Raw genomic sequence first — 19,695 nt, forward strand, 5'->3', positions numbered from 1 at the left:
GCTGGCATGTGGTGCTGGGGATCGAACCGCGGTCCCTGTGCTTTGCCAAGCTTGTTTCAAGTAGGTGCTTTAGACCACTGAGCCATCTCTCCAGCCCCAACTTTGTAGTTTAAACTGGCCTTGAACTTGTAGCAACAGGTGCATACTACCAGGTATATAAAACATTTTCTCTATCTGTGAGATGTAGACAATGCTATTTATCTTTCCAGAATTACACAGTATAAGCTTGGGTTCTTTATTTGTTTTTGAGGTAGGGTCTCATGCTACATAATTCAGGCTGGTCTTGAACTCACTAAATAGCCTAGACTGGCCTCAACAGTACATGTAGTCAGAAACATGGTGAACATTCACTATGAGACAGCTGTAATTATTACTTTTTTCTTTCTTTCATTTACGTATTTGATACAGGGTCTTGCCACACAGCTCGGACTTATAGTGATCCTTTTGTTTTCAACCTCCCCAGCACTGGGATTACAGGCATGTGCCATCACACCTGGACTCAGGTTGCAGGTTTAGCATGCCCCAGGGGCAGGGCTGGCAAGGCATGCAGGACTAGGGATCAAACCTTGGTCCCTGTACTTGCCAAAGCAGGTGCTTAGTCCACTGAGCTGTCTCGCCGGCGCTATAATTATTATTACTTACATTAGCCACCACTTTTACTTCTTTGTACTGTGCTTCATAGAAAATGCCAGCATTCTCCAGGGCTTCTGTTAGTGAGGGTCCATTTTTCACCTGTTTATCTAATCCGTTCACAAATTCTTCCAGCTTAGAGCTTGCCTCTTCAAATTCTTTAGAAAACTTCTTTCCCCCTGTTTTATCTAAAACAACAGAAAAAGTGTTTAAGATAAAAAAAGAATAAATAAAATTCCTACTTTTTGGGAAAATCCATTCCTGTGATATTCTTCTTGCTGCCTTAGTAATATTCTTAGCTTCAAGTTTTTACCTTAAAACTTCTCCAAGTTACAAAATAATGAAACAGTTTAATGAAATTCTTCACAAAACAGATTCCTGTGAATCTGCCACAGAGAAGATGAATATACTTACAATTAAGACAAAAGAAAATTCAAGATGGGTATGATGGTGCATGCCCACATTTCCAGCACTCTGGGAGACTGAGACAGGAGGATTACTTTTTTTTTGGTGGTACCAGGGATTGAACTCAGGACCTTGTACTTGCCAGGCAAGCACTTATTCTACTGAGCTATCTCCCCAGCGGAGGATTACTTTTTTTTGGATTACAAGTTTGACCCCTGTCTTAGATATTTAACAACTGTCTTAAAATAAAAAAAAGTAAAAAAGGGTAGGGATACAGCTTGCTGCGAAGGACCGGAGTTCAATCCCCAGTAACGAACATACATACACATACCTGTTCAACTAAACGAAATTTGTTAGGACTAGCCTAGCATCCATAAAGCCCTGGTTTCAATCCCCAGTACCACAGTGGGGGGTGGGCAGTGGGGGACAGTGGTAACAAGTTTTTCATCAACTACTTCTTCTTTTTTTTTTTTTTTTTACAAAGTTGTGGCCACACTGCTGTTTAGGAATAGAAAGATAAAGCCAGGCATGGTGGTACACACCTGTAATCCCAGCACTCAGGAGGCTGAGGCAGGAGGACTGCTGTGAGTCAAGGCCAGCCTGAACTACAAAGTGAGTTCAAGGCCAGTCTGAACTGTATAGTGAAACCCTATCTCAAAAAAGACAATCAGGGGCTGGTGAGATGGCTAGTGGTCTAAAGCACCTACTTAGAACAAGCTTAGCAGAGCACAGGGACCGCGGCTCAATCCCCCAGCACCACATGCCAGCCAGCCCTGCCCCCTGGTGGGCTGAGCTGGCCCACACACACACACACACACACACACACACACACAAATAAATAAATAATTTTTTTTAAACAGACAATCAATCAATCAATCAATCAAGTAAGTAAATAAGCAAGCAACAGGATGAGGCTCAATTCTGTTTACTTAGACCATAGTTTGTGCCCTACAGAAGATGACAATATATATCTTTTAGATGAGAAAACAAGGTTGAGAAAAGTAAAATAATCTCTATGTGTATCATACTAAATGCTATTTCCTACCTGAAACAGATATTTATTTATTTATTTATTTATTTATTTATATTTTTGAGACAAGGTCTTGGTACATAGCTCAAGCTGGCCTCAAACTCATGGTGATCCTCCTGTCTCAGTTTCCCAACAGATTATAGGTATACACCACCATGCCCAGCTAGATACTACATATGAAGTCAGACACATGGTGAACATTTACTAAAAGACAGCTGTAATTAATTCTTGTATTTTATTTAATTTTGGATTCCTTGTTTTGTTTTGTTTGTTTGTTTGAGATAGGCTTTCCTTCCGTATCCTAGGGTGGCCTTGACCTTACTGAGATCTTCCTGGGAGTGCTGGATGAAACACACATTTATTTATTTATCTATCTATTTATTTATTTATTTCAATACCAGGGATTGAACTCAGGACCTTGCACTTGCCAGGCAAGCGCCTATTCTACTGAGCTATCTATCTCCCTGGCCCAAACATATCTTTAGTAATCAAATATGCATTTCTTTCCCAGTGACTGCTGTAATATGACTTTGAATATGGTAGTAAATTTTGGCTTTTCTTTTTTTCTTTTTGAGACAGGGTCTCACTATGCAGTTCAGACTGGCCTCGAGCTCACTTTATGACCCAGGCTGGTTTCGAACTCACAACACCTCAGCCTGGTTTTTCTTATCAGCTGTATAACTTGAGCCAATTACTTATTTCCTTATGAAGCCTTAAATCTCTTGTGCATAAGAGTAAGATTAAAAAAAAAAAAAAAAGTAAGATTTTAGCCAGGTATGGTGGTACACACCTATAATCCCAGCATTTGGGAAACTGAGGCTGAAGGATTGCTGTGAGTTCCCTGCCAGCCTGGGCTGCATAGTGAGACCCTGGTTCAAAACAAGACAACGAAACAACATGCCAAGACATGGCTGAGATTTTTAGTATGCTTCTGGATCGTTTTAAGGATTAAATCAGATAACATCTGTTCAATTTAAAGCATGGTATAGGAAAAAAATTGATGCCACAATGAACCAAATGCCTTTTATGTGCTAAAGACTACTCTAAATTCTGGGATACACCAATGAATAAGTAAAATTTCTGACTTCATAAAGAGCACATGTTAATAAATTATTAGTATGTTATATACAATTTACAATGTAAGGAAAAAAGAGTAAGATTTTACAGCACATTACAGTGACTGTAAGCTATGGGGTAAGCTAGTCTAACTACCTGACAATATTGGATCTAAAGAAAAACGTGGTTTTGTTCAAGGATGTAAATATTACCTTTTAAGCATTTCAGAGTTTCTGTGCTGCACACATCCACCCTCATAGTCGACAGCTGTTTCTCCTTCAATTCTATCTGATCTTCTGAGCGCTTGTAGAGCAGTAGCTCTTCAATGAGGGCCTGAGACTGAACACAGATCAGAGTCATGTTTCATTTAAAAGATCAATCTTCTTCCACCTCTCCCTATTAATGAAGAAAAGACTAAAGCCTCATAAAACCCAGAAAGGGGAAAAAACCCTTTATTCTTTCTCAGTCAAGAATATCAGGGCTGGGGAGATAGCTCAGTAGAATAAGCACTTGCCTGGCAAGCGCAGGGTCCTGAGTTCAATCCCCAGTACCACAAAAACAAAAACCAAAAAACAAGGCCAATTCTCTTATCAAACCTGTTTTTTTAATTATACACTTCCTTAATTATTCAAAATTAATGTATGAATACAGAGTTAAGAGAGAAAGAGGCCCATTTATATTCTCATTAGATTTTGATTATATATCACTTTAATTAAACTAATTAATCTAATGAAATCATGTTCATCCTAAGAATATTCTAATTTAAAAGAACTTCAAAGAAAAATGGGTCTTCTTGGCAAACGTTAACACAGAACTCAGCTGTTAAATCTTACTGAACTACACAGAAAACTAACTTAAAAGGGGCAAAGAACAGTTTGCTATATTTAACATCTGTAACTTACTCGGAATTCAGCAACTATTTTAGACTTGAGAGCAGCTTTTGGATTTGTAGATGCTGTTGGAATTAAACAAGAAGTCATTAAGATTACAGACACAAAGAGTTGATTAAATTCAGGAAAAACTTTGGCTGTATAGTTGAGTGTACTCTGAACATATGACATGCACATTTAAGTCATAATATAGTTCCTAGAATAAAGAATGTACAATGAAATTTAAACACTCCTACAAATGGTCAATATAAAAATATGCTATTTAGATAGGCCTAACCCACTTACCTCCAACAGACCTTTGAAGTCATAATATCCTACAATTGGTTAGGAGATACTGAGCTACATGAAGTACCTTCTTTCTCTAGTTTGACTGAATAGGAGAGGGTCTCAACACCTCAAAGTAAGACTGTTCAGGAACAGGATATCCAATTAATCCTAAAACTGGCTGTAGAAAATTATCTATAAACATGAGCTTTTTTCCCATGTATTTAGCCTTGCATTTCTTTTGTGCTGGCTCAATTCACAGCAAAAATAGGCAAGAAGAATTCTAGGGCCAGGGAGATAGCTCAGTAGAATAAGCACTTGCCTGGCAAGTGCAAGGTCCTGAGTTCAATCCCTGGTACCGCAAAAAAAAAAAAAAAAAAAAAAAAAATCTAAATAAATGACCACTGTGGTTGAACTTGGGCTGAAATGATGACTCTTGTTGCTAAGCATGCAACTTATAAACAAGGATATCAGCAGACGCCCTTAACCATGGTGAGTAGCATGCGCTTGATGGAGCAAAACCATCCCAAGTGTCTTGGTTCACCTCCCAATTCTGTCTTTTACTTTGTTCCCTCCACACTTCAAGCTCTCTCAATATTTCTCAGTTTGCCCATAGCAGCCTATCACATGCAGTACTCCACTCCCTTGGTCTCATGCTGGTAAATGGGATAAACACAACAGGAGCTCCAGTTAAGAGAATGAGCTTCTTGCCAAGGTTTGAGGCCCATGTCTAATCTGGCAGAGTGGATCCCCAAATCTGAAGGATTCCATGGCTCTCACAGAAATGCTTCTTAATTCCTAGTCTCGTCTTCAGATCTGTTGTTTAATGCCAGCTGCCTCTAACTTCATATATCTTTGAACCTGAGAATTAGCCTGGACACTATCAAGAGGTTTTTTTTTTGGTCTTCTTTCAATCCCCAACTACTCTTGAATCTTCACTCAATTTAACCCTTCTGCTACATGTCCTTTGTTTAATAGTGGCTTTTAAAGAAAGAACTTCATGATGGTTTGTTTAGTGTAAGTCACTGAAAGCCTCCCAGGCCTGGAAAACACAGGCTTGCCCGTGGTTTATTGCCAGGTACGATGTCAAAGGTCTAAATTTTCTTCTGCTCCAAAAAGAGGAGGTAATTTTATATTAGTTGAGATTTTGATCCTTACTTTGTGATTTCTTCCACTGCTTATTCGGTTGTTTGTTCAGATTTTCTTTCAGCTGCTTCTGAGTTTTGAAAGTGGTACCTGGAAAACATTTCAGTTTTTGCAATCTGGCATTATGGGAAGCTGTTGTCTGTCCACTTCAGTGCCAAAGTTGTAGCATGAAAAAAAGGTAATCCAAGACTGTGTTGTTTTTTCTTTTCTTTCATTTTTATAAATATAAAAAAGAAACACCTACCAGATCTAAGAAGCTGTCAAATAAAGATAATTCTATAATCAATGAAATAACCAACCCTGAAAAGAATAGGGAAAGAAGCTCAAAACTACCAGTTAACAAATTCAAATGAATTTAACAGCTTCTTAGATGATATTATCTTAAAGGCAAATTTCTAGTCACATAATAGTCATTGAAGCAAATTATACCAAATTCTACTCAATGATATAATAATTACTGCATCAAATACGAAGAACTAAATTACTTAAAAATAAAACAGGTAGCGCTTGACTGGCAAACTCAAGGATCTGAGTTCAATCCCCGGTTCTGCAAAACAAACAAACAAACAAACAACAACAACAAAAAAAACAGGTATACTACTCACTGCAAATCTGAATCAAGAAAGAGCCTAAAGCCGGGGAGATGGCTCAGTAGAATAAGCGCTTCCCTGGCAAGCACAAGGGCCTGAGTTCGATCTCCAGTTCCGCAAAAAAAAAAAAAAAAGTAAAGACTATACTATTCAATAAAGCAAAAATTTAAAAAAAAAATAGATTTAAGAAAGAGTCTAGGGGCTGAGGAGATGGCTCAGTGGAATAAGCGCTTCCCTAGCAAGCGCAAGAGTATGAGTTCAATCCCCGGTTCCGCAAAAAAACAAAAAAGAAAGAGTCTAAAGACCACTAATATACTTAGCACTGAAGAGCTAAGTGAAAACTACCTAAAAATTCTCCAAGAGTAAGAGAACATTATTTATTAAATACAATTAATGAACAGTTTGAAACAAAGCAAAGGTATAAAAATAATTATTTAACATGCTTGACATTTTTGGTCAATAAAACCAAAATCTAATACCCTGCCTCCAAAACCAATTCCCTTTAAATTTTTAATTCAAACATTTGATTTTAAAAAAATACCTCATTAAAACAAACAGACAGATCTAAGCTTTATTTTTTATTATTGTACAAGAGAATCATGTCTGTCTTTATACACACACACACACACACACACACACGTATTTTTTTTTTCTTTTTAAAATAACGACTGGCTTAAATGTTTCTCTGAGGAGAGGAAAGATACTTACTCAAAGCTTCTCTCAATGCCATGATCATTTCTTCTGGGTATACATTCCTGTCTTCCCAGATTTTAAAGATTCGTTCTACAGACTTAGACACAGATGGGTCCCTGAAAGGGGGGGGGGGGGAGACATTATAAAAACACTGACTTATATCCTAAACTATAACTTTTTTTGTGTGCGCGGGGTGGGGGTGGGGGCATTGGCAATTGAACTCAGGACCTTCCACTTACCAGGCAGGCTCTTGTGCCACTGAGCTATATCCCCGTTCCCCTAAACTAGAACTCTGACAATAAAGTTATCAAGAAAATTACTATTTCCTAAATTTCTTCTGATTTAAAATTTTGTTTTGTTTTATTTTTGGATTGAAAATTGACTGAACCCAAGGCCTTCACGGTGAGCTGCATTCCCAGTCCTTTCCTTATTTTTTGTTTTGAGACAGAGTCTTGCTAAGTTACTCAGGGTAGACTTGAACTTGTGACCACATGCCTCACCCTCTCAAAGTAACAGGATTATAGATGTATATCATATTAGTCTAGCTTTGATGTTTTTAAAAAATATTTTGCCCAAAAGACCAAAAACATGTTTTTTGTTTTTGTTTGTTTGTTTTTGTGGAACCGGGGATTGAACTCAGACCCTTGAGCTTGCCAGGGAAGCACTTATTCCACTGAGCCATCTCTCCAGCTCCCAAAAACATGTTTTTCAACAATGTCCAGGACTAAAGAAATCTTAAATACTTACTATCAATGACAAAGGGCCAGCCAAATAGCTCATCAGTAGATTAAAGCACCTGTAAGCAGGTGCAGGAGCCAGGGTTCCCTCCCTCAACCCCCGCCCCACCCCGTGGCACACTGAGGTGGCAATTAAGACTGGGTGTAGTGGTGCTCATGCCTATAAACCCAGCTCTTGGGAGGCTGTAAACAGGCAGACCACTGAGTCTGATCTAGTAAACAGACTCTGAACACCCTGTAGACCCTTCCCTAAAATACACTTCAAAAAAAGACAAATATGAGGCTGCTGATGGCATATGGAACTTTACAATGGAAAAGAAGTGGAAAGGACTAGTCAATATATGGACATAACTGATATTCCTAGATTCTTTTCTTTTCTTTTTTCTTTTTTTTTGTACTGGGCATCAAACTCAGAACCTTATGCTTGCCAGGCAGGTGCTTATGATACAGAGTTGTCTCCCCAGCTCTGGCATTACTAAAGATAGGCTGACTCTCACCATTTTTCACTCATATTCTTTTTTCACTTTTATTCTTTCGAATAAACTTTAGGGGAGGGGAGAAGCAAAATAATTATAGGGTAGGGGTGCATGCTAGAGGAGAGAGGGAGAGAAGAGAAAGAGGGGTTAAGAAAAGGACTACTATATTAAAGTCAATGACAAATAATTAGTAGGAAATAGTTTTAATTATGCTTTAAGTGCAACTGTAGAAAAAATACATTAAGGTTGTAAAGAAGAATCATACTGCTATGAAGCCAAGAAGCAAAGACAAAAGAAACAAAGCCTGGGGTGGTGGCATATGTCTGTAATCCAAGCACTCCAGAGTCAGGAGGATCACTGTGAGTTCAAGGTCAGCCTGGCTACATAATGAGTACAAGGCCAGTTTGAATTACATAATGAAACCCTGTCTCAAAATACCTACCCCCTAAAGATCAAAATTACAGGGATTTTTTTTTTTTTTTTGCGGAACCATGGATTGAACTCAGACCCTTGTGTTTGCCAGGGAAGTGCTTATTCTACTGAGCCATCTCCCCAGCCCCTGCAGGGAAATTTTTAACAGATCTACCCAACAACAGACGACAACATTCTGATACTCTAAGAGATCTGTCAAAAGACATCATGACAGCGGAGATCTGTCAAAAGACATCATGACAGCGGAATGGTGGTTACACCTGTAATCCCAGTATTTTCAAGTGGCAAGGATGAAAAGACCAATTTGGGCTCTACAATGACTTCAAGAGCAGCCTGAACTACAGTTAAGGATGTGTCAAAGAAAAGAATCAAAATGAAAAAAAAAAAAAAAAAAGGGACACAATGACAACTAGTCCTAAAGTAAATTCACTAAACCACAGAAGGCTGCATACAATTTTTTAAAAACCACAAAACTAATCTACATATGTATGTATCACAATACTGGAGAACTAAGCCCAAGGCCTTCACACTGAGCTACACTTTTCTTTCCTTCCTTCTTTCCTCCTTCCTTCCCTCCTTCCCTGCCTGCCTCCCCTTCCCTTTCTTTCGAGCAGCTTTTTTTTTTTTTTTTTTTGGAGACAGAGTCACCCTATGCAGTTCAGGCTGGCCTTGAGCTCAGTGACCTTCCTATCTCAGCCTCTCAAGTACTGGGATTACAGGTACACAACATCACACTTTTTCATTTTGAGACAATATCTTGGTGACACTGATAATTTCCCAGGCTGGGCTCAAACATTATCTTCCTATCTCAGCCCCCAGAGTGCTAGGATTATAGGCATGAGTCACCATACCTAACTATGTCAATACTATGGCATGTTTCAAACATGAGAGATGATGAATCTACAACATCATGTGCTCAAAAGAGGCATATTTTGGGTCTAAAAATGGCACATAGGAAAAAAAGTATATTAAACCATTAATATTTATCAATTTATATAGTCAACATTCACAAGCATGTGCATTTATTTACACCTACATACAAACATACTGGGGACTGGACACTGGTGCTTTTACCCCTGAGCTATATTTTGTTCCCTTTTTATTTTATATTGCTAAATTGCCCTAACTACCTTCAAGCTGGCAACCCTACTTCCTTAGCTCTCAAGTATCTGGTATAATTCCAGATAATAATTCCAGGAACCCTAGTTAATATAATTAATTCTTTCCACAATCCTGTTCTCCTAATTCATCCCATGATTCTGGCAATCTGGTTGCAATCAGAATTATGGAATAAACTGTGAACCAAGGTATTGTACAGGCATTTGCTACTGTGTCCAGTTTCCAAGCACAATGGTACTTACAAAATTTTCACATATTCCTGTTAAGGATATTATTGGATATTTCAGGACTGGAGAGATAAGCAGCAAAAGCACCTGCCTGACAAGCACAAGGTCCTGAGTTCAATTCCCAGGACAAAAAACAAAAAGACAAAACCACCAATAGATATTTCATGAATTTTTTTTTGCTAGCATGATTTATCACCCTTTTTATTGCTAACTTAGAATAAAACTGATTCAGAAGCTCAGTAATGGTAAATTGCCTCAGTTGTTTTTCTGAAGATATCTTTGGTTCTACTGTTTAGTTTTTTGGTATGTCATCTACCTTTCTTCCTTCCTTCCTTCCTTCCTTCCTTCCTTCCTTCCTTCCTTCCTTCCTTCCTTCCCTCCCTCCCTCCCTCCCTCCCTCCCTCCCTCCCTTCTTCCCTCTCTCCCTCTTTTTTGATGCAGGATTTCACTGTGCCGTTCAGGCTGGCTTTAAACTTACTTTGTGGCCCTGGCAGGTCACAGACTTGCAGTGCTCCTCCTGCCTCAGCCTCCCAAGTGCTGGAATTATAGGTGTGCACTATCATTTCTGGCTAGCCCCACCCCCATGTTTTTGAGACAGTTATCTTGCTATATTGCTCAAGTTGTACATGAGCAATGAGCATGAACAATGTTCCTGCTTTAGTCTCCTAAAGCACTTTGTTGGCTGAGGCAAGAGCTGACTGCCTGGAGTTCAAGGCTAACCTGAGCTGCAGTAACTTGAAGATCAATCTGAACCATATGGCAAGAACCTGTTTCAAAATACTTAAAGGAAGAATGAACGCTGGGGAGATAGCTCAGTAGAATAAGGGCTTGCCTGGCAAGCACAAGGTCCTGAGTTCAATTCCCGGTACCACAAAAAAAAAAAAAAGGGGGAGCAGGGATAAAAGTCAGTTGGTACATGTTATTTGAGACTCACAGTAACCAATTTTTGTAGACAAATAAATTAGATTTAATTATTCCTTTTTGTAAAATTTTCTCATCTCTCATGCTAGGAATGAAGACCTCTGGAAGGTTGAGGGAGAAGAGTCACAAATTCAAGCCCATCTTAGGCAGTTTATTGACTAAGCAAGACTTTGTTTCAAAGTAAAAATTTAAAAAAAAAAAAAAAAAAATCAAGAGACTGGAAACGTAGTTCAGCACAAAAGCCCCAGAAACTCACAGCAGTCTATCATGTGCTAAAAGTAAAATGACAGTTCAATAAAAGACCTGGGATATGAATCTGGATTTTTTTCTTTTTGTGTGTTTTAGACATTCACCTCATGCTGCCTTTACACAGGCCCTATGGTTTCAGCTGTATTCTGTCTCCTACACTGTTATACTAGGGACTGAGCCCAGGGCATTCTAAAACTGAGTGACATTCCCAGCCCATGTATTCAACTTTTAAGTTTTGAGTTGAGGTCTTGCTATTTATTTGCCCAGGCAATTATGATTCTCTTGCCTAGCCTCCTAAGTAGCTGTATGACACATACAGCTGTATCAGTAAAAGCCACTGAAACAGTTATATCAGTATTTTAGAGAAAAAGTTTCCCAAATAATCTGTTAAGTCTTTTGTTTCTGTTTTGATTACTTTGCAACATGTGGCCATAAATCCACTCCATATCAACTTGTTTTTGGCAGTACTAGGGATAATAGAATACTTTTTTAACAATGTATTTAGTATGGGTCTATAGGACCTCACTACACAGACTGAACTCACAGTGATTCTCCTGTTTTCAGCCTCCCAAGTGCACCACACCCAGTCTCAATCGCAGTCTCAGTGCGCTCCGGGGGACTGGGGCAGGACCCTGCTGCTGCGCTCTGCCTAAGCAGATGCTTTAGTCTGCTGGTAGGCCTTAGGGATTACAGAATACTTACTTTCACATCTTAGTATCTTCTTATTGATTTATAATTTCCTTATAAGCAAGCATATATTGGGTTTTTGTTGTTCTTAAATTTTTTTTTATTTATATTTATTTATTGTGTGTGTGTGTGTGTGTGTGTGTGTGGCCAGCTCAGCCCACCAGGGGGCAGGGCTGGCTGGCAGGTGGTGCTGGGGGATCGAACCGTGGTCCCTGTGCTTTGCCAAGCTTGTTCCAAGTAGGTGCTTTAGACCACTGAGCCATCTCTCCAGCCCCTGTTCTTAAATTTTTAAAAATTCATTTATTTATTTGTTTAGTGGTACAGGGTTTCACTACACATCTTGGAATTGTAGTGATCCACCTGTCTCAGCCTCCCCAGTGTTGGGATTACAGGCATGAGCCACCATGCTCAATTTTGGGGCCAGCATGGCATGGGATACTGGGGATAGAACTCAGGACCTTGTGCTTGCCAGGCAGGTACTTAGACTGCTGAACTATCTCCCCAGCCACTTTACTTACTTACTTACTTATTTATAATTATCTAGTTTTTGTGGAACTGGGGGTTGAACTAAGGCCCTTGTGCTTGCCAGGGAAGTGTTTATTCTACTGAGCCAACTCCCCAGCCCCACTTTTTTTCAAAAGAATATGTTTTAGCTGTGTATGCACAGACCTGTAACCCCGGCAGGGAGGCTGAAGTGGGGGGATTGCAAATTTGAGGTCAGCCTAGTCTGCATAGAAAAATCCTATCTCCTAAAAAAACAATTTTTACTATCGAAGTCTTTCATCCCTACTTCTGAGATAGAAGACATGAACCCAAGGCTCCCTGAAAAGGTACTTTGATTTTTCTTCCACAGCTGTCCCAAATGCCTTGTAGTCAGCCCAGCTATAGCATGTGCCCAATAGCTATTTTGGGAGGTACATATTTTGGTTAGGGTTTGGACACAGAATTATCCTAGATAACTACAGCCCCTCTGTACAATTACACACACACACACACACACACACACACACACACACACACACACGTAGCCATCCTCAACTAGACCTGAAAGGTGGAGTATGGTGGCACATACCTTTAATCCCAACCCTTGAAAAACTGAGGCAGGAGGATCACCTGGTCTCAATAAAACAAACAAATGAGCAAAGTGTGTCTGGGAGGAGCCCTTCCTCTACCAACAACCAAGCAGAAAGTTTGACAATGAATAGATAAGCTTCTTTTTCCTTTATAAGTAATTTCTCCACTCTTAGTGGGTTCAGAAGTGGTTTTTTTTTTTTTTTTGACTGATTCAGGATGCCTTCATCTTAGTGGGTTCAGTCCATGTACTGGCTCCTTTATGTTGCAGCATAAATCCTATTTTTTTCGTTTTTGTGCACAACTAGGAATTGAACTCAGGCCCTTCCCCCGGTCCCATATATCCTATTAAGAACTCTTCTAAATGAAACTGCTTTGCCTATCATGATTTCTACCTCATGTACAGCATGCTGAGCTGGAATGTTAAGAGCTAGTTGCACTAAAAGCATCCTGCAGCCTAGACTGCTAACACTGATGGTGGCCAGCCACAGAAAACAATCTACAGTGACAGCAAACAGCCAGCATCTCCTGTGACTAGAAAAGCTCCCACGGCTTGCTCTTGGCACTTGTACTTCACGGCAAACAGGACCACTAACACTGAAAGAAGACAGCCCACAACTATTAACAGTGTCAGTTCATGACTTTTATACAAAGTGAGAAATAACCCTCAGCAGATTAATAACATCTTAGAAAAATCACCCCCCCCCCTTTTTGGCGGAACTGGGGATTGAACTCAGGCCCTTGTGCTTGCCAGGAAGTACTTATTTTACTGAGCCATCTCCCTGGCCCCAAAATGACCCCTCTTTAGAGTACCCTGAAGAGGAGGTCACCAGCAAGCTCAAGAACTGGCTAACGTGTATTTTCTATTTTTTGCTACTGGGGATCTAACTCAGGACTTGGCTTGCTAGACAGGCACCTTAAGCCACTAAGCTATCTCCCTGGCCCTGTTTCCATTTTTGTATGGCTAAGAATCCACACTCACTGGTGATATACATACTACCCCTATTTTAAGGTAAATTTTGGTAACTGGTAGGGCAAGTCTAGCTTTCCTTTTTTTTTTTTTTTTTTTAATTTTAGTACAGGGTCTAATAGGGTCTACAGGGTCCCACTACACAGACCAGACTTGTAGTGATTCTCCTGTTTTCAGCCTCCCACGTGCTGGGATTACAGGTGTGTGCCACCATGCCCAGTCTCAATCCTTGTCTCAGCGCACCCGGGGTCCAGCCAATATGGCAGGCCGGGGATCAAACTCCCAGCCCGTGCATCGGCCTTAAGTAGGCGCTTTAATCCACTGAGTCTTCTGGCCAGCCCTAGCTTTACTACTGTTTAAAAAAATACTTTATGGGGCCAGGGAGATGGCTCAGTAGAATAAGTGCTTCCCTGGCAAGCACAAGAGCCTGAGTTCAATGTTCTGCAAAATAAATAAATACATAAATACATAAAATAAAAATAAAAAATAATTTTAAAAAACCTTGGATATTTCTGTGCCACATGAAACCTCAGAGATTTGGCTAAGACTGAAATTTATAGATTACAGATTGGCAAACATTTTTAACAATACCAAATCTTTTCCTTTTCCTTTTTTTGTACTGGGATCGAACTCAGGATCTTGTGCTTACCAGGCAGGTGGTTATGCAAATCTTTTTCTTTCAAAAGTATGTATCTCTCTTTACTTAACCAAGTGGTAATGTTCTTTAAATTTGTAATACTTTCTCTATAAAAGCCTTACATACTTCTATTTATTCTTGGGTGGAATTCTTTTAGTTGAGAGAGACATTTTTGTTTTATAAAAGAAATCTTTTTTCCTAATTACACTTTTAAATTACTAACTGCTGACATATACAGAAAAGCTATTGATTTTTTTCTCTATTCAACTTGAATTTGTCTATTTGGCTTCTCTATTTTTTAAAATATATTTGGTACAGGGTCTAATTACATAGCTCAGACTCTTACTGATCCAACCCAGCACTTGGATTATAGGCATGTGACACCACACTTGGTCTCTGTGGCTGGCTCAGCGTGCCTGGGGCCAGGCTTGGCATGTGGTGCAGGGGATCGAACCCTGATCCCTGTGCTTGCCTGAGCAAGTGCTTAGTTTGCTGAGTTATCTTGCAGGCCCTTTAATTCTCTTTTTAGTTGGTTCTCTTGAGATTTCTATGGAGACTAATGGTTACTAAATTACAAACCTCAGAACAAGTCTGGCCAGTTACCTATTTTTATAACACACCTCCAGTGCATTTGTTCCTGTGTTTATCTATGCTGCTTTCATGTTAGAAAGGCAGCACCAAGTAACTGCAACAGAGATCCTACTATTTTTAGTATAACTATTGATAATTAAGGATTGTCAATTATATTATCTGCAAATAATGACAATTCTATCTCTTCGTTTCCAAATGTATTCACTCATTCATTCATTTCTAAATGAACAGGATCCCCAACATCATGACAAAGGGAATGCTAATAGGGGGCTTTAGTCCTGGAATGCTTTTTAAAATTTATTTATTCATTTATTTGTTTGTGTGGTAGGTACAGGGTTTCACTACATAGCTTGGTCCTCCTGTTTTTAGCCTCCCTAGCACTGAGATTATAGGCCTGGGATTACAGGCAAGCTTCATCACACTGAGATTCATTCACTGGCTCAACACGCTCAGGGGGCAGGGCCAGCAAGTCTTAGAATGCTTTTGTTTTACCATCAAGTCTGGTGTTCACAATAGGTTTGTTTCTTTCTTTCTTTCTTAAATAGTTCACTTCTTGTAAAAAAATTATTATACATATTTGTGGTACATAATGATTACATTTATCATGGAGAGGGGCTGGGGATTTGGCTCAGTGGTAGAATGCTTGCCTAGCAAGCTGGAAGCCCTGGGTTCGGTCCTCGGCACCAAAAACAAAAAAACATAAACCTCCCCTAAAAAACAATTCAACCAAAAAAATACAGTAAAATAAAAAAAGACCAGAAACAAACAAGGCAACTGCACACATTTATCATGGAGAGTTGGTATATGCACGTAACACATCTCTAACTATGGGTTTCTGGCAGTACCTTTCACTGGTTCAAGAAAATTTCAGAGCTTAAACTTTTAATTTAAAAGTTTAGCATTCAGGGCTGGGAAGACAGCTCTGAAGTGCCTTCCTGGCAAGTGCAAGGTTCCAAGTTTGATCCCCAGTACCACATGACCTCCAACCTCCAGTCCCAGGGCAGGGTGTGGTGGCGCATGCCTATAATCCCAGCACCAGGGAGGCTGAGACTGGAAAACTCACTATGAGTCCTAGCTGCATAGCGAGACCCTGTATCAAAAGAACAAAAATACGGCCAGCCAGATAGCTCAGCAGATTAAAGCGCCTGCCTAGGCAGACACAGGGACCAGGTTTGATTCCCACCATGCTGTGCCAGCCCCGCCCCTGGGACATGCTGAGACGGTGATTGATACGTGCGAGGCAGTAATCCCAGCATTTGGGAGGCTGAAAACAGGAGAATCACTACCAGTCCAATCTGTGTACTGAGACCCTGAACTAAATACTTAAAAAAATAAAATAAAATAAAATAAAATAAAATGCTGGCATTTGGAGTTTATGTCTTTCTTACTTTTTTCTGTAAACTAGTGTGCTCAATACAAAATGGTTCTAAGGGCCAGTGAGACAGCTCAACAGCCTAAGTGCCTGCTTAGGCAAGCTCAGGGACCGGGGTTTAATCCCCGGTACCTAACATTGTACCAGCTCCACCCTTGGGTGAGCTGAACCAGCAACTGAAGTCCGGGTGTGGTGGCACAGTCTGTAATCCCAGCACAGGGGAGGCTGAAAACAGGAGGATCACTATGAGTCCAAGTTGCATAGTGAGACCCTGTACCAAATACATAAACTTAAAAAGAAAGAAAAATATGGCTGTAATGGTGGTGCCCCATCCACATACCCCATTTTTTAAGACAGGGACTTGCCTTGCTTTGAACTCACTATATAGCCCAGGTTGGCTTCGAACTATGGTGATCCTCCTGTCTCAGCCTCCTGACTGTTGAGATTACAGTCATGCCACGCCAAATATAAATGAGTTGTTTTTTTTTTTAATATAGAACCGGGGATTGAACTCAGGCCCTTGCGCTTGCCAGGCAAGTACTTATTCTACTGAGCCATCTCCCCGGCCAAAATTGAGTATTTTTTTAAACATCATATAAGAAAGATCTGAAGGTGACAATACCCATATTATATATATATATAATTTCTCTGTGTGATCTGGGGATTAAACAAAGGCACTAAAAAAAATAAAAAACAAAATAAAACAAAACAAAACAAAACAAAAACAAAGGCACTATCTAAGCATACATTTTAGGTAAGTTCTCTTAACATGGGAGATACATCCCCCAACCAAACACTATACTAATGCACGAACTAGCTGTGAAATCTAAAAGCCTAGGAAACACAAAGATAGAAAAAATTTTTTAAAAAGCTGAGGATGTGGCTCAGTGCTAGAGCTTCTCCCTTTCATGTACAAGGCCCTGGTTTCAGTCCCCAGCACCACATTAAAAAAGAAAAAGAAAAAAGAAAACATACAGGACTACAGGGAATATTTAACCAGAGAAAAAGAGACAGAGAAAAAGACAGACATATAGACAGACAGCGACAACACAAGGATAAGTTTTAAAGAAATAGTGATACAGTCAAAACTCTAGATAGAGATCATGGAATACACTGCTTTTCTTACTCAAAATTATACTGGGTTTATACATAAAAAAATAGATAGCACAGATTGGCATTTTTTTGTAAAGACCCACCCATAATTGGGGACTGAATCCAGAGAGTACTGAATTATATTTCCAAGCCTTTTTATTTTTTGAGTTAGGATCTCACTAAACTGCTGTGGCTGGCCGATAATCCTCCTGTCACATTCTGAGAGCTGGAGTTACAGGGGTATATACTCCCATACCCAGTTAGTTTAGCAGTTAGGCAGCAAAGAAGATGGGCATGAATGGCCTGGGGTAGATTTCTGGCTAGTTACTCCTAGACAGCTATGAGAATGCAGGCAATTTATGTAACCTCTCTAAGTAACAGTTTTCCCTTACTTAGATTGAAATCACCAGTTGTAACCACTATATGAAACTCAGAATTAAATGATAAAGCACTCTGTATAATTTGTGAATAACGAGCATTCAAGTCACAGGTGTCAATAAATGTTTATCGTGTACATCTCTTATATAAAATAACTTACAAGTATGGCTAAAATACCAAAAAAAAAAAAAAAAAAAAACAACACTATTAATACAGACAAAAATTTGTTGAAACTGTACTTTTGATTTGATTTGAAACTGTCTCATTGCTATATGTTTATCAATAAAACTTTGAAAAGAAAAAAAAATACCGACAAAAATTAGATTAAGTTTCTGGGCTGGGGATACAGCTCAGCAGCACAACACCTGCCTGGCACGCATAAGGTCCTGGGTTTGATTACCAGTACACACACAAAAAACTCACATATGTTTCATATATTAATGTATTTATTTTCCCCAAATTAGGGAGGTGCTCAATAGATATTCAAAAAGAAGTGTTCATGGCCAAAATTTAATAAATGTTGTTTTGAAACTAGCACTGTTTACTCATATAGTAGTGTATACTTTTCTCCTCAAGAGAGGATGAATTTTTTTTTCTTCTTTTTTTTGGCCTGCTCAGGATGCCTTAAGGGCAGGTCTGGCAAGGCATGAGTATCTGGGATTGAACCACAGAATTCTGAGCCTGACCATTTTGCTTAAGCAGGCACTTAAACAACTGAGCTAATAGGCAGGCCCCCAAAATGTAGTGGGTTTTTTTTTTTTTTCTGTGGGACAGGGGACTGAACTCAGCTCCTTGCACTTGCCAGGCAAGTGCTTATTCTACTGAGCCATCTCCCCAGTCCTCTCCTCAGGAGAGGAAAGGTGGTTGGAATGCTGCCCCAAACTTGGAGCAGGACCCTTCCTTCTCTCACCATTTCACAGTAATTAACTGAGAGCAATGAGGGATACAAATTCTGATAAACGAGGTAAATTAACACAGAGCTGAGATGAGTATTAAGGGGTGTGTGTGTGTGTGTGTGTGTGTGGCCAGCTCAGCTAGACCTAGGGGCAAGGCTGGCACAGCATGTAGTGCCAGATATTGAACCCTGGTCCCTGCATTTGCCTAAGCTTGCCTAAGCAGGTGCTTTAGACCGCTGAGCTACCTCGCTGGCCAAGTATTTAGCCTTTAACACAGATTTCAAGGAAGGAGGAAGATTTCAGAAAAACTCTAAAAGAAATGAAAAGTATTAAAAGGGGGGGGGGTGTTAAAAACAAAACAAAACAAATATACAAAAACAGGCACTATGGCACATGACTACTCCCAGCATCCTGGTTAGCTATGGCAGGTGTCACAAGTTTAAGCCCAGCCTCAGCAACCTAGCAAAACCCTGTCTCTAAAGGACTGAAGCTCAGTGTAATAGCACCAGATTCAACTGCCAGTATAGGGAATGAATGAATGAATAAATGGAGGGGGCTAGAGAGATCCTGTAGTTCAGGGGTAGAGTATCTCCTTAGTACAATAGAATTAAACAACCAAAAACCCATGGGTGGTGGTACAGGCCTGTAACTGTAGCACTCAGGGACGCTGACACAGGAGGAACACAAATTCAAACCCAGGCTGGTTACTTAAGGAGATGCTGTCTTAAAAAATACATAGCTCCGTGCAAAGGCCCTAGTTCAATACTCAGTACCGCCCCAAACGGAGGAAAAATACAGAGGTATGTAAGTGTAAAGGGATTTAACATAATCATGAAATGGTATGACACATCCTAATTCCCCCAAAATGAATGCAAATATTACATAATGCAAAGATAAACTTATTTTTTAAAAATGTGCCACTCGGGGCCAGGGAGATAGCTCAGTAGAATAAGTGCTTGCCTGGCAAGCGCAAGGGCCTGAGTTCAATCCCCGGTCCCACCAAAAGTACCACCCATGGTGATGTACACCTGTAATCCCAGCACTTGGGAGGTCCAAGCCTGAGAAGTACAACAAATCTGAGGCCACCCTGGGCTACAGAACAAGACCTTATCTCAAAAAGAAAAAAAAAAAAAGGG

The 19,695-nt window shown here is 39.8% G+C and overlaps 1 protein-coding gene across 1 annotated transcript in view; it reads right to left on the reverse strand.

The window, feature by feature from the left end:
- Rprd2 (regulation of nuclear pre-mRNA domain containing 2) overlaps window positions 1-19,695 on the reverse strand; it is a 123,511-nt gene that overhangs the window by 25,701 nt on the left and 78,115 nt on the right. The window contains exons 4-8 of the mRNA XM_023716393.1: window positions 6,720-6,820; window positions 5,434-5,511; window positions 4,024-4,076; window positions 3,334-3,460; window positions 643-818 (exon numbers count right to left, since the gene is read on the reverse strand). Of these exons, the coding sequence (XP_023572161.1) occupies window positions 643-818; window positions 3,334-3,460; window positions 4,024-4,076; window positions 5,434-5,511; window positions 6,720-6,820 (535 nt within the window). The remainder of the gene's footprint in view (window positions 1-642; window positions 819-3,333; window positions 3,461-4,023; window positions 4,077-5,433; window positions 5,512-6,719; window positions 6,821-19,695) is intronic.

This window comes from Octodon degus, unplaced genomic scaffold (assembly GCF_000260255.1).
Source record: "Octodon degus isolate 3935 unplaced genomic scaffold, OctDeg1.0 scaffold00048, whole genome shotgun sequence".
In the NCBI taxonomy this organism is placed as follows: domain Eukaryota; kingdom Metazoa; phylum Chordata; class Mammalia; order Rodentia; family Octodontidae; genus Octodon; species Octodon degus.